The sequence below is a fragment of the Cygnus olor genome, chromosome Z (assembly GCF_009769625.2).
Source record: "Cygnus olor isolate bCygOlo1 chromosome Z, bCygOlo1.pri.v2, whole genome shotgun sequence".
Classification (NCBI taxonomy): Eukaryota; Metazoa; Chordata; class Aves; order Anseriformes; family Anatidae; genus Cygnus; species Cygnus olor.
This window is the reverse complement of record NC_049198.1, coordinates 325,341-349,390: the sequence shown is the minus strand read 5'-3', so window position 1 is coordinate 349,390 and position 24,050 is coordinate 325,341. Positions and strand designations below refer to the sequence as shown.

At 36.1% G+C, this 24,050-nt stretch overlaps 1 protein-coding gene across 13 annotated transcripts in view; it reads left to right on the top strand.

Moving 5' to 3' along the window:
• The window catches only part of NEDD4L (NEDD4 like E3 ubiquitin protein ligase), a 154,059-nt gene that overhangs the window by 120,965 nt on the left and 9,044 nt on the right, over positions 1 to 24,050 (top strand). For 8 of the 13 annotated variants that reach the window (XM_040539970.1, XM_040539979.1, XM_040539976.1 and 5 more), the window contains 13 exons: positions 2,045 to 2,176; positions 2,668 to 2,787; positions 4,049 to 4,246; positions 5,037 to 5,114; positions 7,539 to 7,593; positions 7,683 to 7,739; positions 12,194 to 12,252; positions 14,909 to 14,974; positions 16,321 to 16,550; positions 18,701 to 18,822; positions 19,669 to 19,739; positions 21,033 to 21,128; positions 23,451 to 23,524. In XM_040539970.1, the coding sequence (XP_040395904.1) occupies positions 2,045 to 2,176; positions 2,668 to 2,787; positions 4,049 to 4,246; positions 5,037 to 5,114; positions 7,539 to 7,593; positions 7,683 to 7,739; positions 12,194 to 12,252; positions 14,909 to 14,974; positions 16,321 to 16,550; positions 18,701 to 18,822; positions 19,669 to 19,739; positions 21,033 to 21,128; positions 23,451 to 23,524 (1,358 nt within the window). The remainder of the gene's footprint in view (positions 1 to 2,044; positions 2,177 to 2,667; positions 2,788 to 4,048; positions 4,247 to 5,036; positions 5,115 to 7,538; positions 7,594 to 7,682; positions 7,740 to 12,193; positions 12,253 to 14,908; positions 14,975 to 16,320; positions 16,551 to 18,700; positions 18,823 to 19,668; positions 19,740 to 21,032; positions 21,129 to 23,450; positions 23,525 to 24,050) is intronic. The other 5 variants (XM_040539971.1, XM_040539972.1, XM_040539978.1 and 2 more) reach the window with 1 other exon arrangement.

The window sequence follows — 24,050 nt, the reverse complement described above, 5'->3', positions numbered from 1 at the left end:
TGTTCATAGCAACTCGAAATGTGGATGATAGTTCAAGAAAAGAAAAGAAGTTGCAGAATACATACATTTACGAATCTAAGTAAAATAAGGAAAAAACAGTGAAACTCTTCCAGAATTTAAGATATTCATAAATAGATATCAAGTACTGTAGATCTTCAGAAGCCACCTGGACATGGTTCTGAGCAACTTGCTTGAGGTGTCCATGCTTGAGCAAAGGAGTTGGACCGGATGACCTCCAGAGGTCCCTTCCAGCCTTACCCATTTTGTGTTTCTGTATTGAACTGAAAACTGGAATCATACTTAGCTGTCAGTTTTACAGGTTGATGTTGCATCCATCCTAATAATGCAGTTGTTAGTGATTTATTTGTTTTTTTTTTGTTGTGTTTTTTTTTGTCGTTTTGTTTTGTTTTAAATCTGGCAAAATGTTTTCCTTTAAATGAATATAAATTCAACATAATTAAAAATGTATTTGTGGTATTTCTTATGACTTTTAATTTCAGTCCTTTTAAGCATTTATTCATCTTCCTTTTACTGTTTTGTGGCTAATAAACCACATGGCTTCTAGTGCATCAAACTCTGAGTTAAAGCAATTTGCTAATTCCACTTTGTTACAATTTTCTAGCTCACCACTTTCCCCATGTATTTCTTAAACAATACTGCCATATATAATTTGATAATGACTACTTCAGGTTTAAAATGAATTAAATATCAAATGTATAAACACATAGAATAAAAATGAATGTTGTCGAGCTATCCATCACAGTATTTTTTTATTATTATTGTTTTTAAAGTATCCGATATTATAGATAGTCATGTCAGATAAGAGCAAGAGTAAAAACGTATCCTGAATTCTCAGGAGACTGATCGCAATGTTTCTTTAAATGTTCAGGGCAGTAGAACGGTAAGGTAGGAGTAACACTTTCTCATCATGTGTTGGATTTTTAGTTTAATTATAAGGACTAGAAATGTTTATGTCAAAAATACTTAGGTATTTTTCCATCAAAATAATGGTCATCAATGCAGTTGTCACTATATCAGGAAGACCCCTTTCTAAAACTAGAAAGTCTAGCAATTGTTTTCTAACCTATGTGGAGGTATTTGGTAATCTTGAAGGCTGATTCTTCCCTTGGTTTTATTTAAAGATCATGTCAAAAAATTTTGAAGAGTCTTTTTAAAACATCTTCCATCTCTTAATAGCATGCACTGACTCATATTCCAACATCCTTTTTTTCCTTCAAGAGAGCTCAGTGTTTTTAAGACCTCTTCTGCAACGGTTATTTGTTCTAACATGGTCTGTTTGCCTCCTCAGCTGCTTTACCTTTTGTAAAAAGGTCTTCTGCTTTACCTTTTGCTTTAGCTTTTTACACAGCTTGTTTTATAACAATTGATGCCTTTGGCCCCGTTATCTGTATGTTTTCTTTAAAACTATGTATTTGTGGTGCAACTTTTTAATTATAGAAAACAACATCTTTTCACTCTAAAATTTGGACTCAATTTTAGGGTATATTCTGAGTCTTCAGGACACCTAACCCTGAACGCAACATTTGTACCTAACAAAATGTTTGGACTTTAGTTTTTATAGGTATACTAGTTTGCTGCAACCAACTCAGGACAGCCTGTGATAGAGACAAGATCAGAACTTGAGAGATTTGACTAGACAGCATGGTCACTTCAATTCTTACTTATCCATACTAATATAGAGGAAAAATTCAACCTTTCTAAGGAGGAATCATTAAAATGCAAAGTTCCCTTTTGTCAATACGTATAATGAACAAATTAAAAGTTTGAGGGCATATAAGCTTAGCTGGCTTTAGAACAAGATACTTACACCTGTGCAAAAGTGAATCAAAAGATCTATTATGAGAAAAGATGATTTGTGTCAAAGGGGCATGAAGAAGAGCTTATATTAGATTAAATCTGAGGTCATGTTTTGCTCTGTTTTTTTGTTTTTTAGAATGGTATAAGTTAAGAAGTTTGTTTTAAAGAGCAGACATGATTTTTTTTTGTTATTGAGTAACAATACGGTTATTTCTTGCTTGAACAGCCTTCAGTGGCCTATGTACATACTACACCAGGCTTACCTTCAGGCTGGGAGGAAAGAAAGGATGCAAAGGGCCGTACTTATTATGTCAATCATAACAATCGAACCACAACATGGACACGTCCCATTATGCAGGTATGAGGTTCTGTTATATTGCTCAATTTAGGTAGCACACAGCATGTATTGAGTATAATTTCAGTTGAAGCAGCTCTTCAGAACTTTGAATTTTTTTAAAAAAACCTAAGCATTGTCATGACAACTCAGGATAATCATAAAAAATTGCAATGCCTGGGATTTTTTTGGTTACTTTTCTTAACTTTATTAAGGTACAGATTAAGTCGATTGCTACAATGGAAGGAATTTACAGAGAGGTACATAGTACCAATAAATAGAGGCAAATGCATTCTTAGGGTTGAAATTGAAAGTTTGGTTGCCTGATTAATAATATGGTATATTGTTTGCCCTTCCAATGAAATTAAAATTAAAAAACATACTTGCTCTTTAAAATAGTATACTTAGTATTTAATAATAATAATAATAAATATTGATATTATATTTTAAATGTCCTAACTCTGGATGAACCATGATCCTGACAACTAACTAACTTGGTTTTCCATCTGAACTAGCTTGCGGAAGATGGCATGGTTGGGTCAGCAGCAAGCAGCAACAACCACTTAAGTGAACCTCAGATCAGAAGGCCTCGCAGCCTTAGTTCACCCACAGTAACTTTATCTGCTCCACTTGAGGTGAGAAACAGACTTATCAACAAATATCACTTATGTGTGACTTCTCTCTCTGATGTCTTTGTAACTTTTTATTTCCTTTTTATTTACTAACAGCCATTTTTCCCTATTGTTAATTTTATCATAATATGTTGCTGTTTTCTTGCAGTTTTCCATCTGGATCTTTATATTATACAATAGTATTACTTAACTTCTATTATTATTGAATGATAGGAATGAATAGTCTGTCTTATATATGATAATTTGAGTTGGTCAGCTAAAACTAATTCTGTGCATTTCTGAAACATGGGCTGCTATGACTCCTCTCAAGTGCTACAGTTGTATAAGATCAGAAATATTTTTTTGAGTCAACATTTATTTTGATGGTGTTAACGTTGAAAATAATACATGCAATTGAGTTTGGATAATTTTGTAATTAAGATACTGATTGAATTTCATATTCCTTGTCTTTCAAAAGGGTATTCAACGTATGTGTCTTTACAAATAATTTAGAATACTGTTATAGGTTGTTCATTGCAACATATCAGAAGTATAATTTATGTGGCTTCCTAAGCAATCAAAGATGATGTGTTTTTTACTTCTGAAAGTATGGTTAAACCTCACAAATCTATTAAACATGGCTGTGTTGAGGAGAGCAAGTTCTTAAAAATTTCTTCTTTGGACTGAAAGTGTGGCACCTTATTTGTCCTTTCTCACCATCTCTTTCCTAATTCTGTCCCTTTCTGTCCTGGTCAAAATGTTGAAAATCTGTAATTTCAAGTTGATATAAGGAGACTAAACCTCCATTTATTTTAGGAACTTGTTTTAAGGTCATGTTTAAATGTTTTGTCTGAAATTTTAATTGAGAGATCCATTAAAAAGTGGATAATGTCACCTTAAATTTAGGATACTTTCCTGTTTAAAAATGAGATACATTGCACCAGGAAGCACACAGCAATGTTTGCAATTTTTTTCTCTGTAAAATGAAACATTGACACGTACAGGACAGCTTCAGTAAAAGATATGATCAAATGTAAATACTGCAGACATTATCATTGCAAAGAGAAGTGATAAAACACTGTGTCCTTTAAAACAAAAAGCTTAGTAAGTTAGAAGTAGCTAATTAAGAGGAATTTAGCTAAGTTCTAGGAAATCAATCCCAGCACTTAATTCTAGAATGAATTACATCTGGAATGAAAAAAAATTGTGCTGTGAAACCACGTTTTATTCAGTTTCCTGTATTAAGTGACATTTTGCAAATCTTTGTATCTTTCATTTTCTTCAGGGTATGAAGGACTCCCCCGTGCGCAGAGCAGTGAAGGACACCCTTTCCAATCCACAGTCTCCACAGCCCTCGCCCTACAACTCTCCTAAACCACAACACAAAGTTGCACAAAGCTTCCTTCCTCCTGGCTGGGAGATGCGAATAGCGCCCAATGGCAGGCCCTTCTTCATTGATCATAATACTAAAACTACTACATGGGTAAGGGGAATTCTAGGGAAGGAATTTTAAATCATTTGCCATCTTTTAAATGTTTTCATCTTGACCACTCTATTTTTCATCGTCTGGCATTTGTCTTGTCTTTAAGGTTCAAGTTCCATGGGATTTGTTAGCCTAACGTTTCATAAAACTGATGTAGGGATCTGACTTGAATCCTCCATGCAATGATGTACAGTAGCAATAGTTTTAAGTATCTAATTTCATGTCATGCCTGTAGTGGTGCTCATTTCGGAGAAAGGAAACTTACTTGTACATATCCACTGAAAATAGATTTTGGTGGATTTACGTATCATGTACAATGCAATAGTGTTTTGCATTTTGTATTTGACCTTTTTATACTTGACAAACTATTGCATATCAGTCTTTCGTGACCTATTTTACTTGCCTCTTTTTACCTCATTCATTCATTAGTGTCGTATCTGTGCGTTAATAAAAATGTAAGAAGCTCATTTGCATCATTTTCCAGCCTTTTTGTGACAGGCTTATTTCTCATTCAGTTTTAAGAGCCAAAAATGTGCATATGAATCTTAATACCACTTAGGGAAATGCATGCGTTCCTAAGAAGAGGGCTTTATTTTTTAACCATATCTTTGCAAATAACACACTTAATGGAGTTAAGGACTGACCCTGACTACCTCTTAATATTTAAAAAATTCATTGCAATTTTTGAATCTTAATAAAGTATGTGACACATGCAAATACTAAATGTGTTGTCACTTTTATCTGTCACAACTTGATCTGTTGGATTTACAGTTCCATATATCTGTTACAGGAAGATCCACGACTGAAATTTCCAGTGCATTTGAGATCAAAAGCTTCTTTGAACCCTAATGATTTGGGCCCCCTTCCTGTAAGTGACAATGTGTATGTATTTGAGTATATACCTGCTATTTTATATTAACATCTATTATTGTAGTCATATATTGTATATAGACACATATGTTGATCTCATTGCTTTTATGGATTTGTGCCAGGAGTTGGACTTGATGATCCTTATGGGTCCCTTCCAACTCGGGATATTCTATGATTCTGTGATTAAAGCAACATTTACATATAGCACCAAAAACTTTGTTGTTATCTGTGAATCAGTCAGGCTTTTTGAAGCCAGCCCATAGTATTCTGAAGTGATTGAATATTTATTTGCATATCTGAAGCTTGGAGCTTTGAAGAAATTTACCTTGGTTTTACTTCCATCTGTGTGATTTTAGGTAATTAACAGTTGCTTTAGAAAAAAAGAAGCAGATAGTTCAAAGTGAACTCTGTTATTGTACCAGTGTATACTGGCATTCAGAAATCTAAATAAATTTTGGTTTTGAATGAAACTCCCATATTCTGTAGGGAAAATCATGGTACTAACCTCAAAAGTTTTGTCATATTTGTGACTGATACATAATACTGATTTACATGCATGTCAAATACAGAGTTTTGCTTTGTTTTTAAACTGCTGTGTTCTTAATGTCTGAGGATAATGCATGAAATCTGAAACTTTTTATAAAGTGCAAATTTTACAGTATAGTGGTGGTTCATCACATTGCCTTATATATATTAAATATGCTTTTGAGAAATGGTCGTTGAAATTTTATTTACAACTCAGCTACTAGTTGTCACCAGCAGTCTCAGCGTGTACTATGGACTTTGTCTGCACACAGCTGTGCCATTAGAGAAGGTGACTGTCCCACTGTATAGGACGTGGCAGGTTATATTATCTTAAACAAATTGAATAATGACTCTTTGATCCTACTGATTTTCATTGTAATGAGTTGCAATTTACTTAGAACTGCTCTGTCAGCAGACCAGAATGTGTGCTGCTTTTGGGCAACTGGTAACAAATTCTGCCTTTCATCTGGTGGCAATAGCCTATTACCACCTATGATCAGACATCCTCCTCTTAAACATCCTGAAATCTCCCTGCCCTGGTCTTGACTGGCAAAAAGTTTTGCCTTTATTTAGATCAAGCTATGCAACTTTTCAGGCCCAGTATCTCAAAACACTGATTACATCAAAAGCTATGTTCAGTTGAATATATTTATTATGTTGAATGTTCTGATTACAACACAGAAGTAATGTGATTTTTCTTGAAGAAAACAGCTGTGGAAGTAGCTGTTCCTTCGTAATTTTTCAGATACATAGAGCAAGCATTAATGTCCAAGGACATGTTGCTTAGATAAAGAGGCGCTGAACAGGAGAAACTTAGCCTGTAAATTGCAAGAGGTAAAATGTGCTATGAAGTCAGGGTAGCCCGACACACATCAATGGAAATGTATAATTAGTCACAGATTTAAACTCAATTAAACAAGCCATTTTTGACTGAGGTAAAAATCACAGAATCATTGAATGCTTTGAGTTGGAAGAGACTTGAAAGACCACCCACTTCCAACCCCCCTGCCATGAGCAGGGACGCCTCCCACCAGACCAGGTTGCTCAAAGCTCCATCCAACCTGGCCTTGAACACCTCCAGGGATGGGGCATCCACAGCTCCTCTGGGCAACCTGTTCCACTGCCTCACCACCCGCATAGTTATGAACTTCTTCCTAATGTCTAATCTGAATCTACCCTCTTTTAGTTTGAAACGATTACCTCTCATCCTATTGCTACACTCCCTGATAAAGAGTCTCCTCCCAGTGTGATGACTGCAGAATTTAGAAGGAGTTGCTTAAAAAAGATTGAAATGAAATCATTTCTTTTCTATATTGTATAGAAGGCTGAAGCTAGCGTATGGCATACAGGTGGAGTGAGTACTAGATTGGACATCGTTGCATGTGCCAGCAGTGTGCAATTTGTTCTCCTTTCTATACAATAATTGTATGGAAAATGAGAAAAAGGGAATGGAAAAAAAGGCAAGAATTGAGGACTAGATTACACGTTCTTATCCAACTCTATTAGGATTTATATAATTACAGTAAGTAACCCACAGTTGTTTCAGAAGTAGAAGCAGAAATTCTCAAATCTAACAGATTATGGATAATCTATTCTCTATGATCATTTCCTGATAGTAGGAAACAGGTGTAAACCCTGATGCAAGAAGTTTCCACTTCAAAGCTTAAAAAAAAATTTACTATATTAGATGCAGTCACCTGGGTAAACAGCCAGTTCTTTGAATCTTGCTAGGTTTTTGTCCTTGGCATAATGCATCCGTTTTTGTGTGTTCTACTTGACAGGCACCTTTCAGACAATTTAAGCAGGCATGGACAATGTATTGCTTTGTGCTGTTTGAGAGTGGTATTATTTCATGTATTTTCTCTCTCTCTCTTTTTTTTTTTTTTCCCAATTCCAGCCTGGCTGGGAGGAAAGAATACATTTGGACGGAAGAACGTTTTATATAGATCATAGTAAGTATGCACTCGGGTACTACAGCAATTAGACAAAGGGAGGTAATAAATATTGAAGTGAAAGCTTTATAATTTTACTCTTCATTTAGGAAGCCAGGTGTTGATATGTGGAGACATTGATACCAGAGACTTAGTGCCCTCATACGGTACTGTATATTCACTGAAAGCTTGCTTTTAATTGGCTCATCAAGCTTTGTCCCTCTCTGACTTGTGAAGCATTAACATTTCTTCTTTGTGGTTTCTTTTGTTCTTGTTGATATTTTGGATTCTTTGTTGTTGTTGTTGATGATCCCATGGCTTATTTGCACTTTAATAAATTAAAATACACACTAGGAATAGAAAATAAGATGAGAAAAGATCATATAGCCACAACTCCATATATAGGCAGTGGAGAAATGAGCACTGATAATACTCTTTCCTCTCCCTTGAGAAGGTCTTGTGGCAGTGCTGATTCTGATCTTATTTCCTATTTATAGCATGTTATATTGCACCCAGCCCATTAATATCTATTCAGTTCTGTTAGTGAAGTTCTAGTGTAAGTGATGTTTCATTGTAGATTTGTCTTATTACAGCATCTCAGAACTACTGTGTTAGTTTTTGTCATTGTTTGAAAATAAAGCAGCCCAGAAAGGATTTTATTCCCTCTCCCCCTTTTTTTAAAGACTTAGGCTGGACTTTCTAATGAGGTATTACTACAGACTGTATAAGCTTCACAGAAATAGATAATTCACAAAACAATTGGAAGGGGGTATATTTGCTACACAAAATTTACAGAATTAAAATCCTAATACTGCCAAATATGCATTACAATTTGTTTTTCTTTCAGTATCAGTAACATTAAATCCTATGCAAATCCGTAGTTGTATTTATATAGTACGTTATTAAATCCCTACCTCTAAATCACTGTCTCTAAAAGTAATACCTATTTCAAAATTGCATACATACTTGTAAATAAAAAACAGAAATAGTACACTCATCAACAACAAGATTAGCCTTTTTCAAACATTATTATAGAATTATTCTTTATATCTAATGTTATTGTTTCTGCCAAGAGATATTTGGAGACTTAAATCTGGCAAATTATGGTAAACTGCTGCCACTGAAGAGTCACAGAATAAAACTGTTATTTTAAAAATATCTGTATAATTGTTGAACTTCCTAGCTTTGAAAAGGTTTAGTTTTTCTGTCTCTAAAAGTAAATGGAGCGTTGAAGAAATATATTCCACAAACTAGTTTAATTTTTAGATAAAAATACATTTATTTGCCTCTGAAATCTCTCTCTATTCCCTCTGTTGATTTTATTTTTCTTTTACCCGTTTAGATAGCAAACTTTATAAAAGTTTGTTGGTTTTCTTTTGTGTTTTTTTTTTCCTGATGATGCTACTTGCTTCCAGCAAAAATCCTTTTTGTCTCATTGTGGTACCATACTACTACAATTGCCAGGGGACTCTAGAAGCAGAGGTGATGCCAGTGATTATTACAGTGGACACGTTGCAGCTCCATTGTGATAACATTGTGCTCAGTATTGAGTAAATGACTGCAGTCAGCATTTGGTGTTCAGTCATTTGGCTTGAACAATCTCAATAGTAGCATTTGTTTCCACAGTTCTGGTAAGGAAGTACAATGACATTTGACCATAATGATAGGTTTATGACAGAGCCTGCTGGCTCTTAATTGTTTGATGAGAACTTGAGAACATATGCTGAAATCAGCCATGTGTATGATAACTGTGCTTCCTCTAAACATGCAAGTCTCAGTAGTCCATTACTGTGACAAACTGGCCATTGTTTTAGTCATTCTTAGCTGAAGTGATTAGTTAGGATGCAATGAGTGTACTCAATTTCACTGTTAGAATACAATAAGAATGTTGAAAGTATAAACTGATTCAGCTACTATTAATGTCTTGGTTCTCCAGATATATTTTGTAATTCTTACGCATAATTATTCAATACTTTTGTCCTATCAAAATATGGATAAAATAATTTAGATAGTACTTGTAACATACTAATGTGAAAACACGATACTTTTCAGATTTTAAGTGTAAACAGTCCTAATTTGTCCAGTAGTAAATTCCTTTATATTGTATATTTATCTTTATACATACATATATGGTCTCTAGTTCTCTGTGATTGGCCTTAGCCAGCTGAGTCAACAGTATTTGCCATCCATAAACAAAGTAATACTCTCTATTCACATAGCATGTTTACACTTCTGCATTTCCTAGGAGCCTTATAGGAAATTATGATCTACCTGTTAGAAGGTATCCTGAAGAAAAACACAAAGGCTTTCCAACCATATTCAGAATAGTTACCAGTGGTTCACTGACAGAGGAATGGATGTTTTAAATGGGTTCCCCTCAAATCTGTCTTGGATACACCATCTTTCAATATATTGAACAGTAAATTAGAGGGAATGTACGCATTAGATCAGCAGAGCACATGAAGGAAAGGTGTGAGAGGAGCTCACTGGAGCAGGATTAGAAATCAGAACGATTCTGATGAGTTGCAGGTGCAGTGTGAAGACATCGTTTTATAACAACTGCAAATTGCTACTCAGAATAGGAATAATTAGCAGAATTTTTGTTGAAAAGGACATGAAAAATGTCAGCTGAACAAGAGGTAGTTCATCTTGGGATGTATCAACAGGAATACCTTAAACAATCCTCCTAATCTCATCAGCACTGGTGAGGTCTCAGCTATAAAAATATTGTATCTAGCACAGGGTCCCAAACCAAGAAAATAGAAAACCGTTTCAAAAGGGACCAGAGGAATAGACGGAATCCTCAAAAACCCTAAGGCCTGATTTATGAGGGAAGAGAGAGAGTTTTGAATTTGTGTGAAGACTCAAGAGAGATGGTAGATTTTCAAAAATGTGCTGTAAAAGGAATGGATTTAATATCCACATGTACTTTGGATAAGACAGGGAAACTCAAGCTACAATTCCAGGTAGAGCGGTTCAGGTTAGGCTCTTATTGTAAGGGCATTTAAGCCCTGGAATAGTGTTTACAATATGAAGTCTCTATCACTGTAATATTCTGAAAAACAGCTTAGACAAAGATTTATCAGTAACAGCATACTTAAACGTATGCTACGGTAGTAAGAGAGAACTGACAAACTCTCTAAGTCATTTACAGTTCTGCCTGATTTCATAGAAAATTACCACCATAATTTGTGGCCGTCAGTTTGAAGTAGGTATAAGAAATGAACTGGTAAATGTTGTAGAATGTAATTTGACTGAAAAGGTTGAAATGAGATGACAAGGTCCAGCTCAGGAGTCACGCTTTTAGGGCAGGCTGTGGTCTGTGAAGTACATGGAGCTGTGAGTCTAACAAATTTACTCCATAATTGCCATGAGCACTAAATAGACTTAATGTGTAAAGGAAAATAAGAGAGTAATTTAACATTAAGTTAACTGATAGATCAAAATTTCTTGAAATGTGCTTGTGATCTTTTTGAATTTTCTTTAGTAACATTCAATGAATGTCAGCTTTCAAAATCTAGTCCATGCTAAAATTCATTTGAGATGCTCAAAACTGATGTGGTTTTTTTTCCAACTGTAGAAACACGGAAAACTCCTATGTTTTAAAATAAGTGGGATTGGTTCTTTGCTTTTACCCATAGTGTCCTTAAAAACAATTTTCTTGAAATCTAGTGGTTTCATTCCCAAACCTAGTAATTACAAAACTTAAAATCTTGACTACCCTTTTAATATGCAGTTCATAAATCAAAGCAGTGCATGTAACTAACAGGTGTATTATTCTTACCCTTCCAGTGTAGGAAATAGATTATTTGAACCTCGCCATTGGAGATGGCGTTTAGTTTGGTTTTTAGAGCATTGTCTTACTGTTGCAACATCATCATTTTGTTGTGATTCTGTTGTGTTCAGAATCTTGTGAGAAACAGTTGTCTGGAGGCAGGGAGAGTTTCACCATGGTCCTGTATAACCTCACTGTATAACCATATAACGCTGCTGGTGCTCTTAAAAACTGTAGACAAAAAGAACTGAATTCTGCTGCCTTATGGCCAAAATCTGCCTTGTCAAAACTGAACGATTTCTTATACCATAACTGTATAATTTTACCTCCCTTTACCAATCCTATAACCTTTCCATTAAAATCAGTGTCTAGGACTTTTTTTTCCCCAAAGAGATGTTATACCTTCCCCTCCAAATTTAAATTCAGACTGTTTTAAAACTATTAAACCTTGCAGAATTTGAAATAAGTAAACTTAGTCTGTCATTTGACAAAGTTTTTGGGTTCCTTTACCTTTCAGGCATGAAATCTGTGTATTCCTAATATGTGTTGAATCCAAGACCATGTTTGAATAGAACACGTTTACTACTATGGGTGTTGAAATAAAACCAGTGTAATTACACTGGATTATGTTGTAGTTTTGCATTTTTGTATGAGTGTTTTAACTAAACCGTGTGGTGGGGTTTTGATGGAGATGCGTGAATGCAGTCTTTTCTAACCCTGAAATACTAAGTTGTGGAAATGGTAGGGAAAACATTTGTAGGGAAAAACAAAACAAAACAAAAAACACCATAAATTCACAGATATGTAATTGAGAAGTAATGATATAATTTCTTTTATTATTTACAGATAACAAAATTACCCAGTGGGAAGACCCCAGACTGCAGAACCCAGCGATTACGGGTCCAGTAAGTACTGCTATGTTTCTTTTTGCATGAAATGCTGTGACTCATGTACTGTTAAGCAACAGGTCATGCCTGTTCTCCAGATGAGGTAAGACTGCTTGTTGAACAGCTAAGGAAGCAGGACCAACCTCTGCCTTTTCCTGAGGGACATGGGAGGCTCAAGTACCTGCTTTTGTAAGCCTCCAAGGGCAGGGAAAGTTGCTGTCATGCGGCACCCTGACAAGGTTCCCCCAAACTGATGCCCCTCTGTGGACCGTCTTTTGCTTAGCATAGAGCCGAGTGCACTGGAGACTCTTGCAGCCCGCTGCCAGTGGTCCAAAGCAGTATTGGGCTAATTAGGAATCACTGGAACATTTGTCACTGGAGTGCTGAGCACACTACTCCTAGGTCAGACGATAGGTTCAAAGTTGTTGGTTCTTGGAGTCCTTCCTAGCAATGGCTACCTACACAGGGAATTTTTCCTATGTTACAGTGTGATTCCTTTATTGTAGTCATTAGCATGTGATGATGGCTTCTGCCTTGGAGCGTCTAGGAAACATTCTTAATCAGTTTGTGACAGTAAATCTCAGAATACTTCTGTTTCAGCCAGGAGGAAGAGAGGGCTCTTTCTTCAGAAGGATAGAGACAGCTTTGTTTGGCTGGTTTTAATTTCTGGATTGCTGTGTTACTTCTGAGCAAAGGTCTCCATCTGTTTTGAAACTGCATAGCTAAATACTCTGACTGATGTTTCACTCTGAAATGTGGAACCGTGTGAATTCTCTTTTTTTCTATTTTCCTCCTGCAACCAGAAACATTCTGTGCTAAGTGCTGCACTTTATTGCTCCATTGTGTTCAAATAGTATATTTTTGTATTAAGCTGGGCATGAAGGGTGGCTGCTCTGATTCTTTGGTTGGAATATCTTGTGAGTTTCCGACCAAAAACTCTGTGCTGAATTCTAGATTGTAAGGTTTTAGGAATGTGTATAGGAGAACTGTTAATATTTACCATTACCTGTATCATTACTGTCAAGACAATTCTACTGAGCTGAGACACTGAGCTGTTCATTTTTGGATTTCTGGAAAATAAAAAGCTGTCACCACTTGATATGGAAAAGATGTGACTACTTTGTGGATTCTGAATGCAATAAAGGCAATAATCAGGCCTATCAAATTTAAGAGTCAAAAAAAATCCTGCATATGAACTAAGTTTTCAGAAAAACAACTTTAGAAAAAATGTTTTTAACTTAGTATCAGTTTTTTAAAATATTAAACATATGGAATGGTTCTTTGACCTTTTTATGCTGCTTTAGGCTACTTTATGGTATTTTGAGTGATCGGATTTCCAACCTAAAGATGTTTCCAGGTAAAAAAAAATCTGCCAAGAATACTTTTTAATTTGGGGTAAATGCTCAAGGATCTCAGACAGGCCACAGCAGATGAACTACTGGATGTTGTAATCCCAGTTGCTAGTGTTTAATTCCAGTTGCTTGTGTTTATGAATAAGGTTGATAATAGTCACGTGTTGGAACATAATTGCTGTTGTACTGATGTACCCATTTAACATGCACATAATGCTTGAGATACTAGTTTGCAATGTTACACAAATTCTTCTACTTATGTTCCCAGAAACCATAAGCATAGATGAGAGAGTCTGTTTGGGGAATATTTGTTTCAAGATAATCAGGGTCAATCCTGACCAAATTAAGGAAATAACAGTATTATTTTATTTTTAAGAGAAAGCAAGATTAGATCCATTTTGCAGTCATATACCCATTAAGCATTCATCTTAGTGCCTTTAACAGTATTTTTGGTGTTATGACAAAAACAAAGTACATAAATTGCATTTCACATTGTGTTCAAACAATGAAAACATGTCAAAAGATTCCTTAATGGCTGTGGTAAAGTCATATTATCATCAGAGTAAAATGATTTAATATGATTTTTTTAACTTTTCATGTCTTATCTTTCACAAGAGAAAGATTACATAGAAATATTTCTGTCTTATGCTCTCACATACATGAGTCTACTTCAACACCAGCCCTCTCATGAAAACCCACTCTTCCCTCAGAACTGAACTTGAACCAGAGCTTTGCAGTTTGTGATTCATCTTTCAAGGAATAGAAAATGTAACTTTAAAATCCATAAATCCATATTCTTTGGTAACAACAGTTTCAAGACCAGCTTAGATGAGGCCCTGAGCAACCTGATCTCGTGGGTGGCATCCCTGCCCATGGCATGGGGGTTGGAACTAGATGATCTTTGAGGTCCCTTCCAACCCAGGCCATTCTATGATTCTACAAACAGTCATTTTTAAAAATATCATATGGCATGCTTATCATTTCCTAGTGAAATTCATAGTTGGCAGCATTGCATTCTAATCTCTTTGTGTTAAAAAATGTTTTTGTTTTTTCTGCTCCTAAAATAAGAAAAAAAATGAGGGTAAGTATTTGATTAAAAAAAATGGCTAAACGTTTTGATACCTTTTAACTGAACTTACACACTAAGAAATGGGAAGATTTTGGGTTCTGTATTTCATGCATACTGTTGGGGTTTTTACATGAACCTATGGCATACATATCTAGATAGTATTCAGATGTGGTTTTCATTTGTTTAAATAATATTGGAATATCAATTTGTTAAATACTGGAATAATCTGTGTTTATGATTCTCTCTCTGATAGGCAGTTCCATATTCTAGGGAGTTCAAACAGAAATACGACTACTTCCGGAAGAAGTTAAAGAAACCCGTGAGTATAATAGCCATGCTGCTTTGTGTTGAAGCCAATTATGTTACATCTGGGGAGGAAAAAATAAATATCCCAAGGGTAGATACAGAATGGTGTTTCATGCTATAACAAATTTGCTAGTTTTTCTTGATCATCCTGCTCCTTAAAAGAGTTAAGTAGAAACCAAGCAAATGAAGAAAAGTTTGAATTTGATCGATGGATTTCTCAACAACAGCACTTACAAAAGATTTGTACTTTGTAATATGAATGGAAAGTCAAAGTGATGTGATAACAAGAAAATAGCGGTGATTCACTATTTTCCATTCCAACTGAGTCTAATTTGTATGTTAGTTTAAAAGACTTTAGGTTGAAAATAGGCTTGAGGATTGGTATTTCCCTTTGTCTTCAACAGTGGGTTTGGAAAGACAGAGCTGGAACAAACTGGCAGAGCAGAGCCCACAGTATTACTGCATCTGGCACAAGCTTCTCACATTCTTGTTCTGTAAAAATAACTTCTTTAACTTAAGAGAATGCAAGTTATTAGCATGCATGTGGTAATGACTTGTAATTGACAGCAAACAGCCTTGGCAGCATCAACTCTAATGTGAAGAGGGACTCACCAATGTCTTTATGGGTTTGTTGATAGTTCCTTGAATTTGCATCTTGAGCTTGACTTGTGACTGGACACAATAAGTATTTTAATTGTCAGGAAAAAGCAAACCTCCTGAAACGCTTGTTTCAAGTCAATTTTATCAGGAAAACTGTACCTGACCGTAAGGGTCACATTTATCTGTTCATCTCCTGCTTCTTTCTTCAAATACTTTACTCAGTTCTCTTCTGTCTTTTCTGAATTTGTCTCCCTGGGCTTTCATAATGGGTGTTAGCGTTCTCTTTTTTCAGACAGAAATTCTTAAATATTTTGGCAGTCCTGTTCTGTTTACATCTTGGCAATTCAGTACTGTTTTATGTGTAGTACTGTTGGTGTTCTTAACGGTGAAACAGTTCTGGCCTTTACAGATATCTGAGTGAAAGGGTTGCACAAAGCTTGTGTGTTTTTTTAACATTTTAAGCCAAAATTACCTTTAAATAGAGCATAGTGATATCAACAATTCTTACTTTTGTTGTTGTTGTTGCTTTTCTTGTTGTTTTCATTTTTATCAAATATCATAGAAATCTCTGAACCCCACTAGTGGAACTTACCCAGTTCACCATAATGTATCAACCTGTGGACTTAGAGAGCATTGGAAAACAAGAATAAAGGAAACCTGGTACACTCAGATGTGTAATCTGTCCTTTAGTTTTAAGCTTACAGTCAGTAATTTCCCTGAAGACTATTTATTGAGACTAATTGATCTCCTTTCACACAGGCCGATATACCAAATAGATTTGAGATGAAGCTACACAGAAATAATATTTTTGAGGAGTCCTACAGAAGAATCATGTCTGTGAAGAGACCTGATGTACTAAAAGCCAGGCTCTGGATTGAATTTGAGTCAGAAAAAGGACTTGACTATGGAGGTGTGGCCAGAGAGTGGTTTTTCCTCTTGTCCAAGGAGATGTTCAACCCTTATTATGGTCTTTTTGAATATTCAGCAACGTAAGTATCCATTATAATATTCTCATTCGTAAGTAATATATGTTAGATTTTGAGTAAAATGGAAAGTTACATTGGAGAGTAGTTAGATCATCCTTCATGATACATGAATTTGTATTCCTATCAGTCAAATCTCTCTGTTCTGCATTATCATTTATCATTTCCTTTTCCAAGAAACTTTAAATTTGCTGTTGAAATCTCATAAAACAATCTCATTGCTAAAACAATATTCAATGTTGCCTTGCTTGCAACAATAGTAGATTCCATTTTTGAGGCTAGCAATAGTAAGAGGAGTGATGCCAGACAAGACTTTTTTATGTCCTCCCAGTGCATTGTAAAGCACCTGCCTTCCAGAATTACAGTGTTCTTTGCAATTAGCTCATAAAACAGCTTCTCATTTACATTTCAGTAGTTATACAGCACTGGCCTTGCATGAATTTAAATGTATTTTTGTCCAATTTTAAACCCCCTGAGTGTTGCATTAGTAAATGAGAGAGCAAGTCTCTTGCTTAAATTACATCTGTTTCGGTCTGCTTATGTAATTCCACATTGTGCACTTAGCCACAGTAAGGATAGATTTCTTAATTGAAAGCAGCAGTTTTTATGTTTTCATGTCAACATCAAACTCGCTCCTTTCTTTAATGAGCATTGAATAAATTGTAAAGTAGATGAACAAAGCTGTATAATGAGGGTTTTCTTGCATTTGCTTCTCAGAAAAAGACACATTTTGTTTTTGGAGGAAAACATAGCTTACAAAATATTGACTAGTTCAGAATGCCTGTGTGTTAGTAGAATTCACTGGATAAACATTTGTTTTGAAATATTATTACCACTTATGTGATAAATGTCACTGCAATTACTTTAAAAACAACATTATTTTCATTTGAGGTTCAATTTGATGGAAAGGTGTATTTTAAATTGTAAGCATTCACACTAGAGTGAGGCTTCCTATCAACAATAAAGATAAATAAAAATTTACTAGAGACAGAGTGGGAAGAGGGAGAGAATCAGAAGGGAGAAAAATGTGTTCATGTGTTGAAATAAAAATAGTTTAATAGGATAGAAAAGGAAGGAAGGGAAAATAATATTAATACTAAGCTTTATAGATATATATGTACAAAGCAAGCAGAGCACAATGCAGTTGCTCACCACCCGCTGACTGATGTCCCCCCAGCCAACTGCCCCAGTTTTATTGTCCCACACGACGCCATAGGGGATGGTGCGGAATATCCCTCTGGCCAGTTTGGGTCAGTTGTCCTGGCTGGCCTGGCTCTGTCCCCTCCCAGTTTCTCCCAGCCCCCTGGCTGGCAGGGCAGTATGAGAGACTGAAAAGTCTTCGACCTAGCACAAGCAGTGCTCCGCAACAACTAAACCATCAGCATGTTATCAGTACTATTCTCATCCTAAATCCGAAACGCAGCACCATGCCAGCTACTAGGAGAAAAATGAACTCTGTCCCAACCAAAACCAGGACACTGACAGTGTTAAGACTTGTGAAAGAAAGTGTTCATCACCAAGACATTAGTGTAAAAGTAGTAATTATTAATTTGCATGATGTTCTTAATCTGTGAAAAAGATGCATGTTTTTAAGTAGACGTTTTTCTCGTTTCTCAAAATAATTTTAGTTATAATTCATAGTTATTAGTTACAATTTATAGTTACAGTATGCACAGTATTGATAAATTTTAAATTGTGTGTCAATCTACACGCTTTAGAAGCTAAGGTGATACGTCATAGAAGTCCAGACTATGTTTGCACATTCCTGGGTTCACCTTCCCACTTTTCTTTTGCCCAAGGTCATCCTTCAGTGAGATTCAGTGACCCTCCTTAATATGGGAGATGCTCATTAAAAATTGTGGTTTTTATGTTTGTTCGTTTGTTTAGGTTTTTGGTTTTGATTTTGTTTTGTTGGGAAGGATACAGTGATGTGTATAGCAGAGGATAAAGCTGTTTGCCTTTTGTACCTTACTCTTGCCACAGGTGGAACCCTGTTACCCCAAGGGCAGGATTATTAGTAACCTTTGTCAAATGGTCATTATGGTCATTAAGGCATTACATAGGACGGACAGGAAATGGCCCTAAGCTCTAACATATCTGAATATGTTTGTTTAAAGACATGGTTCTTAAGATATCTTTTTCTTTCCCCAAAATAGGGACAACTATACACTTCAGATTAATCCTAATTCAGGTCTTTGTAATGAAGATCATCTTTCGTATTTTACATTTATTGGACGGGTTGCTGGTCTGGCAGTATATCATGGGAAGCTATTAGATGGTGAGTTACTATACTGTATGGCTAAGCTACTCTTACTGGATTTTTTTTTAAATGAAATCACTTCAATAATTCATATGCTTTAGAATGTTGTATATCTTGAAACAAAGTCTACGAGAAAGTAATGGAACTGGAAGCTTTGGAAATTGCATTCCTGTTTTGAATGGTGATTTTGGTAAAATGATAGTGTCTTTCTCAACAAGTATGTTTCATATAAAGTTTTGCTCCGTTCTCCACTCTTGTTAGCCCTAGAGAATCTCCATTTTCTAATTATCTCTACCCTGAAGGAAAATCACTAAATTTGTATCAGCCACTTATATGTAAACCAGCTGAAGCCAAAGCAGTTGCTTGTCAAGTGCAGCATGTATTTTCCTATAAAATTATTTCTCATTGATTGAACGAGTAAATGAAATTTTTGCTCAACTTTGGAATCCCAGAATAACCAAGAAAGCAACCATTATAAACTGCCTATATTTTATTTAGAGACAGTGCAGCACAACAACAGAGGAAGCTCATAGTCCTGTTTTTCTAGCATCTCCTTTGAGAGAAGAATGGCAATTTTAAGTGCATTAGAGTACCTTGAGCTCAATTCCCCATCTTTTGTGTCTCTCTACCATGTAACTAACATTGGCATAATTCTTGTAATTGAAAAATTGGGCTTGCCGAGTCTAAATGAAAAATGAGCCTGCTGTGTTAACTTGAACAGTTACGGCACTGTTCCCCTTGCAAGATATTTCTTTCCCACAGGCGCACTAAGAAATAGCATGGTGTTTCATCCTTTAGCAGTCACATCTTTATGTAAGGTGAAAATGCAGAATAGCAGAGGTAACACTTTTCCCTCTGTTTTAGGCTTCTTCATCAGACCTTTTTACAAGATGATGTTGGGGAAACCAATAACTCTAAAAGACATGGAATCAGTGGTAAGATAACATTTGAAACTTATCAGCATTAGTAATTATTTGAGTTTTTTTCATCTGGGAAACTTTATAAGAGCTAATAATTCCAGCAAAGTGCATGGTCGAAAACACAAGGTTATGGTTTTAAGAACTTGAGAATGGTATGTACTTATTTTTTTAATAAAACAAATTTTCCCTGCCACGTCAGCAGTTTCAGGACCAGTGCACTTAGAGCAGTTAGGGTTGAGAGAGAAGAGGCGTGAATAGGCCAGTAAGAGACGCAATACAGGATGATGCACAGTTGTGTTTTCGCATTTTCCACTGAGTCAGCTGTCTCCCTGTTGTGAGGAACGCTAGCAATAGGCCCTGCTTTTCCCTTCGTCTTTTCCCTTCTTCTTTTTTCCCTTCTTTTCATACTTTGGAGCAGGATGAGGTGGACGCAAGGACATAGTTCTGACCTGGTAGCACGGGAAGTTGTCCAAAGTAGCGGAAGGAGAAGGGGTTGCCAAATAATCAACAGTTTTCCCAGAAAGAGACTTAATGAATGCAGCACAACTTATGCCCTGGTATCTGCTTTGGTTTTGTTTTCTGCACTTCATCTACTTCCACTCCTTCAACATGAATTGCAATCGAGTACTTTTGTGTTCATTGCTCCCTGGGAGAAAAAATAACTGCTTTATAAGTTAGTAATCTCTAACTTTGCATTTTAGAATGAAGGAGCACAGTAAACAGGATCGTGCAGGTGCCCAATCTAGACATGTGCACTGCACCAGTACTGAAATACAGTACACTTCAGATGTATACAATAGCTAAATGTAAAAGGTTTTCTTGAAGTTAGTAGGATGATACCATTCTTGTCTTCTTAATGTATGCTACATAATAAAGATACAACCTGTTCAGGAAATGGAGGGGATTTTTTATTCATCAAATGTCAAGAGCTTTTAATAACAACAATATAATCAGTAATTGTATAATATATTGTTGATGTAATGAAGCGGTACATAAATAGTGTTGAGAAGAACAGCTTTATCTAGAAGACATTCTCTAACCAATTAGTACACTCTATTGTATAATAACAAAGTTACAAGTCAATTCAGGAGAGTTACACAAATCTAAGAATACAGCATCTAAAAAATGCAAATGAATAAGATAATTCATCTTACCCTGCTTTACAGTAGCTATACAAATAAAAAGGTTCCCATCCTTCCAACCCCTTTGGAGTTCTAATTTTAGATGTTTTTATTTGTTTATTTTAAAATTAAATTGCACATTTAATGTTTATATATTCCAACGTTGCTTAATTTCAATCTCCTGTAGGATAGTGAATACTACAACTCTTTGAAGTGGATCCTGGAAAATGACCCTACAGAGCTGGATCTCATGTTTTGCATAGATGAGGAAAACTTCGGACAGGTATGTAAAGGTTAACCCAAAAGTCTGTACATCCATCCTACTGGTTATTGCCAAAAGACAGCATCATGTGCTTGTGGACCTGATTGGGACTGCTGAATGTTAATGTCATTACAGGCTTTGAATATTAATCTCCCTTTCTCTGCTGCTGAGTTTTGTTTTTTTGGCAGTGGTTGCTGTAAGTACTCAGGTGGCACTTGGAGGGGTAGGGGACAAGCGATGGCAGAGCCCATCTGTGGTGAACTGAGGCCGCATGTAACCTCAGAGAGGTCTTGGTGACAGACTGGCTGCGTCTGTGGTTCCTCTGAGCTTGGGGCCTATCCATGAATGTGGGAAAAAATTAAGTGCAATTTGTCTTTACCCATGACTAACACAAGCTGTCTCCCCTTCCCCACCTCTGCTGGGCCTGGAGAGGATGAGCAGCCACCAGCCAGCTGCCTCTGGTGCTCCTGAGGTCAGGATGTTTTCCCTGCAAGAGCTGTGGCTTGGCCACACTCCCCTGGTGGCTCCCTCAGACACAGGAAGCCAGTTTGGCTCACCCTCATAAATGCTTGGAGGGTGGGGGACCTAACTGTTCTTCACCCTTCAGCAGTTACACCTTTAAGCTTTCTTGCACAGTTGTGAGAGCTGGAAAGTGTCTTTTGTAAAGTAAAATGAAAAGAAGGTGTGTGAGGAGCAGCTGAGAGAACTGGGGTTGTTTAGTCTGGAGAAAAGGAGGCTGAGGAGCTTGCAGCAAGGAGGGTGCCAGTCTTTTCTCAGGTGACAAGTGATAGGACACGATGCAAGGGCCTCAAGTTGCTCCAGGGGAGGTTTAGACTTGATATCAGGAAGAATTTCTTCACAGAAGGGGTGGTGAGGAACTGGAACAGGCTGCCCAGGGAAGTGGTGGTCGCCACCCTGGTGGTTATTTAAGAGATGTGTGGTGTGGTGCTTAGGGACATGGTTTACCAGTGGACTTGATAGTGGTAGCTAATGGTTGGACTTGATGATCTTATAGGTCTTTTCCAGCTTAAATGATTCTATGATTTTTCATGAGCTATCTAAGGCTGGAGATGCTAAAGAAGGAAATTCTATTCTTGTCAAGAGCAATACGATGTCTTTCTGAAGAGCAGTAGAAGCTGGCCGAGAAGCAGACTCAAATACTTATAAGGAGTAATAAAGGTGTTACAGAATCTTTATTAGAAAATTGTCTCAGCTTAGGACTGTTTGGGGCCTATAGGTGAAGACGTTCTCGAAAGACAAAATAAGTAGTAGAATGATAATCAGTGAAGTGCATGACAAGTGATGCATAATTAAAAAAAAGTACATAAGTGCTTATGCTTTTGGGGAAACTTTACAAACTGCTTTTATAAATAGCTGCAGGTTGAGGCTCACTGATTTGTTTCTTAGTTTACCTTATATCTCTCTGCATGTTGTTTCTGTCTATCGGGGTTGCATATTAAGTAATTAAGTAAATTTATGATTTCTTTTGTCTTGAATATAACATTTTTCCATGTTTTCATAGTATGTGTGGGGTTGTTGGGGAAGTTCCCAACAATAGCCAAAATACTTGACTTTCCTTCTCTCCTTTCCTTTAATGAAAAATGCTCCCAAGCACCCATTGTTTTTAAAAAATGAAATCTTGTGCCTACAATGTATGTAAACACCAGGATCTGCATTCAGAAATATCCTTCCCCATAGCTGCACTATCGAGCACATGGTTTGGTAGCTCTTTTGTGTAAGCATGAACTGGTAAAAAAGTTACCAACTTCTGGCTTTCATGGTACCTAAGTTTGCATTAATTCTGTCGAATTCCTGCTGATAAATTACTTTACCAAAAATTGAATGTATTATTTCGTCTTGTAGTTTCTTGTGAACTGTAATGAACTTGTTTCCATCTTATGCTCATATGATGGTTGTGCTCACCATCCTCAGCAAATCTGTGTTTAAACATTTCTGTAATCCATTTTTCTACTTTACTTTTTTGTCCTTTTTACAGAAGAGTTTCTCTCTGGATTTCAAGTAGTATGTTTTCAAGAAGAATTAGAAGGCATTTTTCTATCCTTATGAAAATGGAGTATGTGTTTTCTTTACCCAAATGAACCTGCTGTTCAGGACTAGAATTTTGAAAATAATTCATTCTTAAGAGTGATCATAAAATAATTTGTTCATAATGATGCCATCTTTAGATGTGGAATATTTTGATGGCTCATTAGCTATTACAGTGTAATAATTTTCTAGTACTACTTGTAAAATGCTGCTCAAGGGTGGTGGATTTCATGAGAAACGTGTCCTGAAATAATGTCATGTTTTGTTGTTTTGTGTTTTTTTTTCTTTAAAAAATAGACATATCAAGTTGACCTGAAGCCAAATGGGTCAGAAATCATGGTAACAAATGAAAACAAAAGGGAATACATTGAGTAAGTATATGTTTATGGAATTTATCCTGAGTGTAACAACACACAGTAGCACTGTTTTGAAATTCACCCTACTGCAATTATTGTAGTGCAATAAATCATCAGACATCCCTTTAAAAGAAAATCCTTTTGATAACATAGTGTGCTTATACCTAATCCTTAGAAAGTTTAGATTTTAACCTTTATTGTTGTATGATTTAACGAATCGAGGCAGTCTATGATGTAATAGGAAACACTATCTTCTTGATGTGTAGGCATGAGGAATATTCAAGAAGGGATGGAATTTCTCTGAATGATTATTGCAGACATCTATATCTAAATTACTCACTCTAAGCTGAATCTTCACCCTTCACAATTAATGAAATTGTGAAAGAAATGGCACTTCTTGGATATAGTAATTATCATGTTAAAGCAGGCATATCAATTCGGCCTGCTTCTGTGTGTTGACTACACCGAAGTGCCTAGGGTAACTACCTCAGCTTTGCAGATCTCCTAAGGGGAGTGAGTTTCCACCCCGGAATTTATTTTT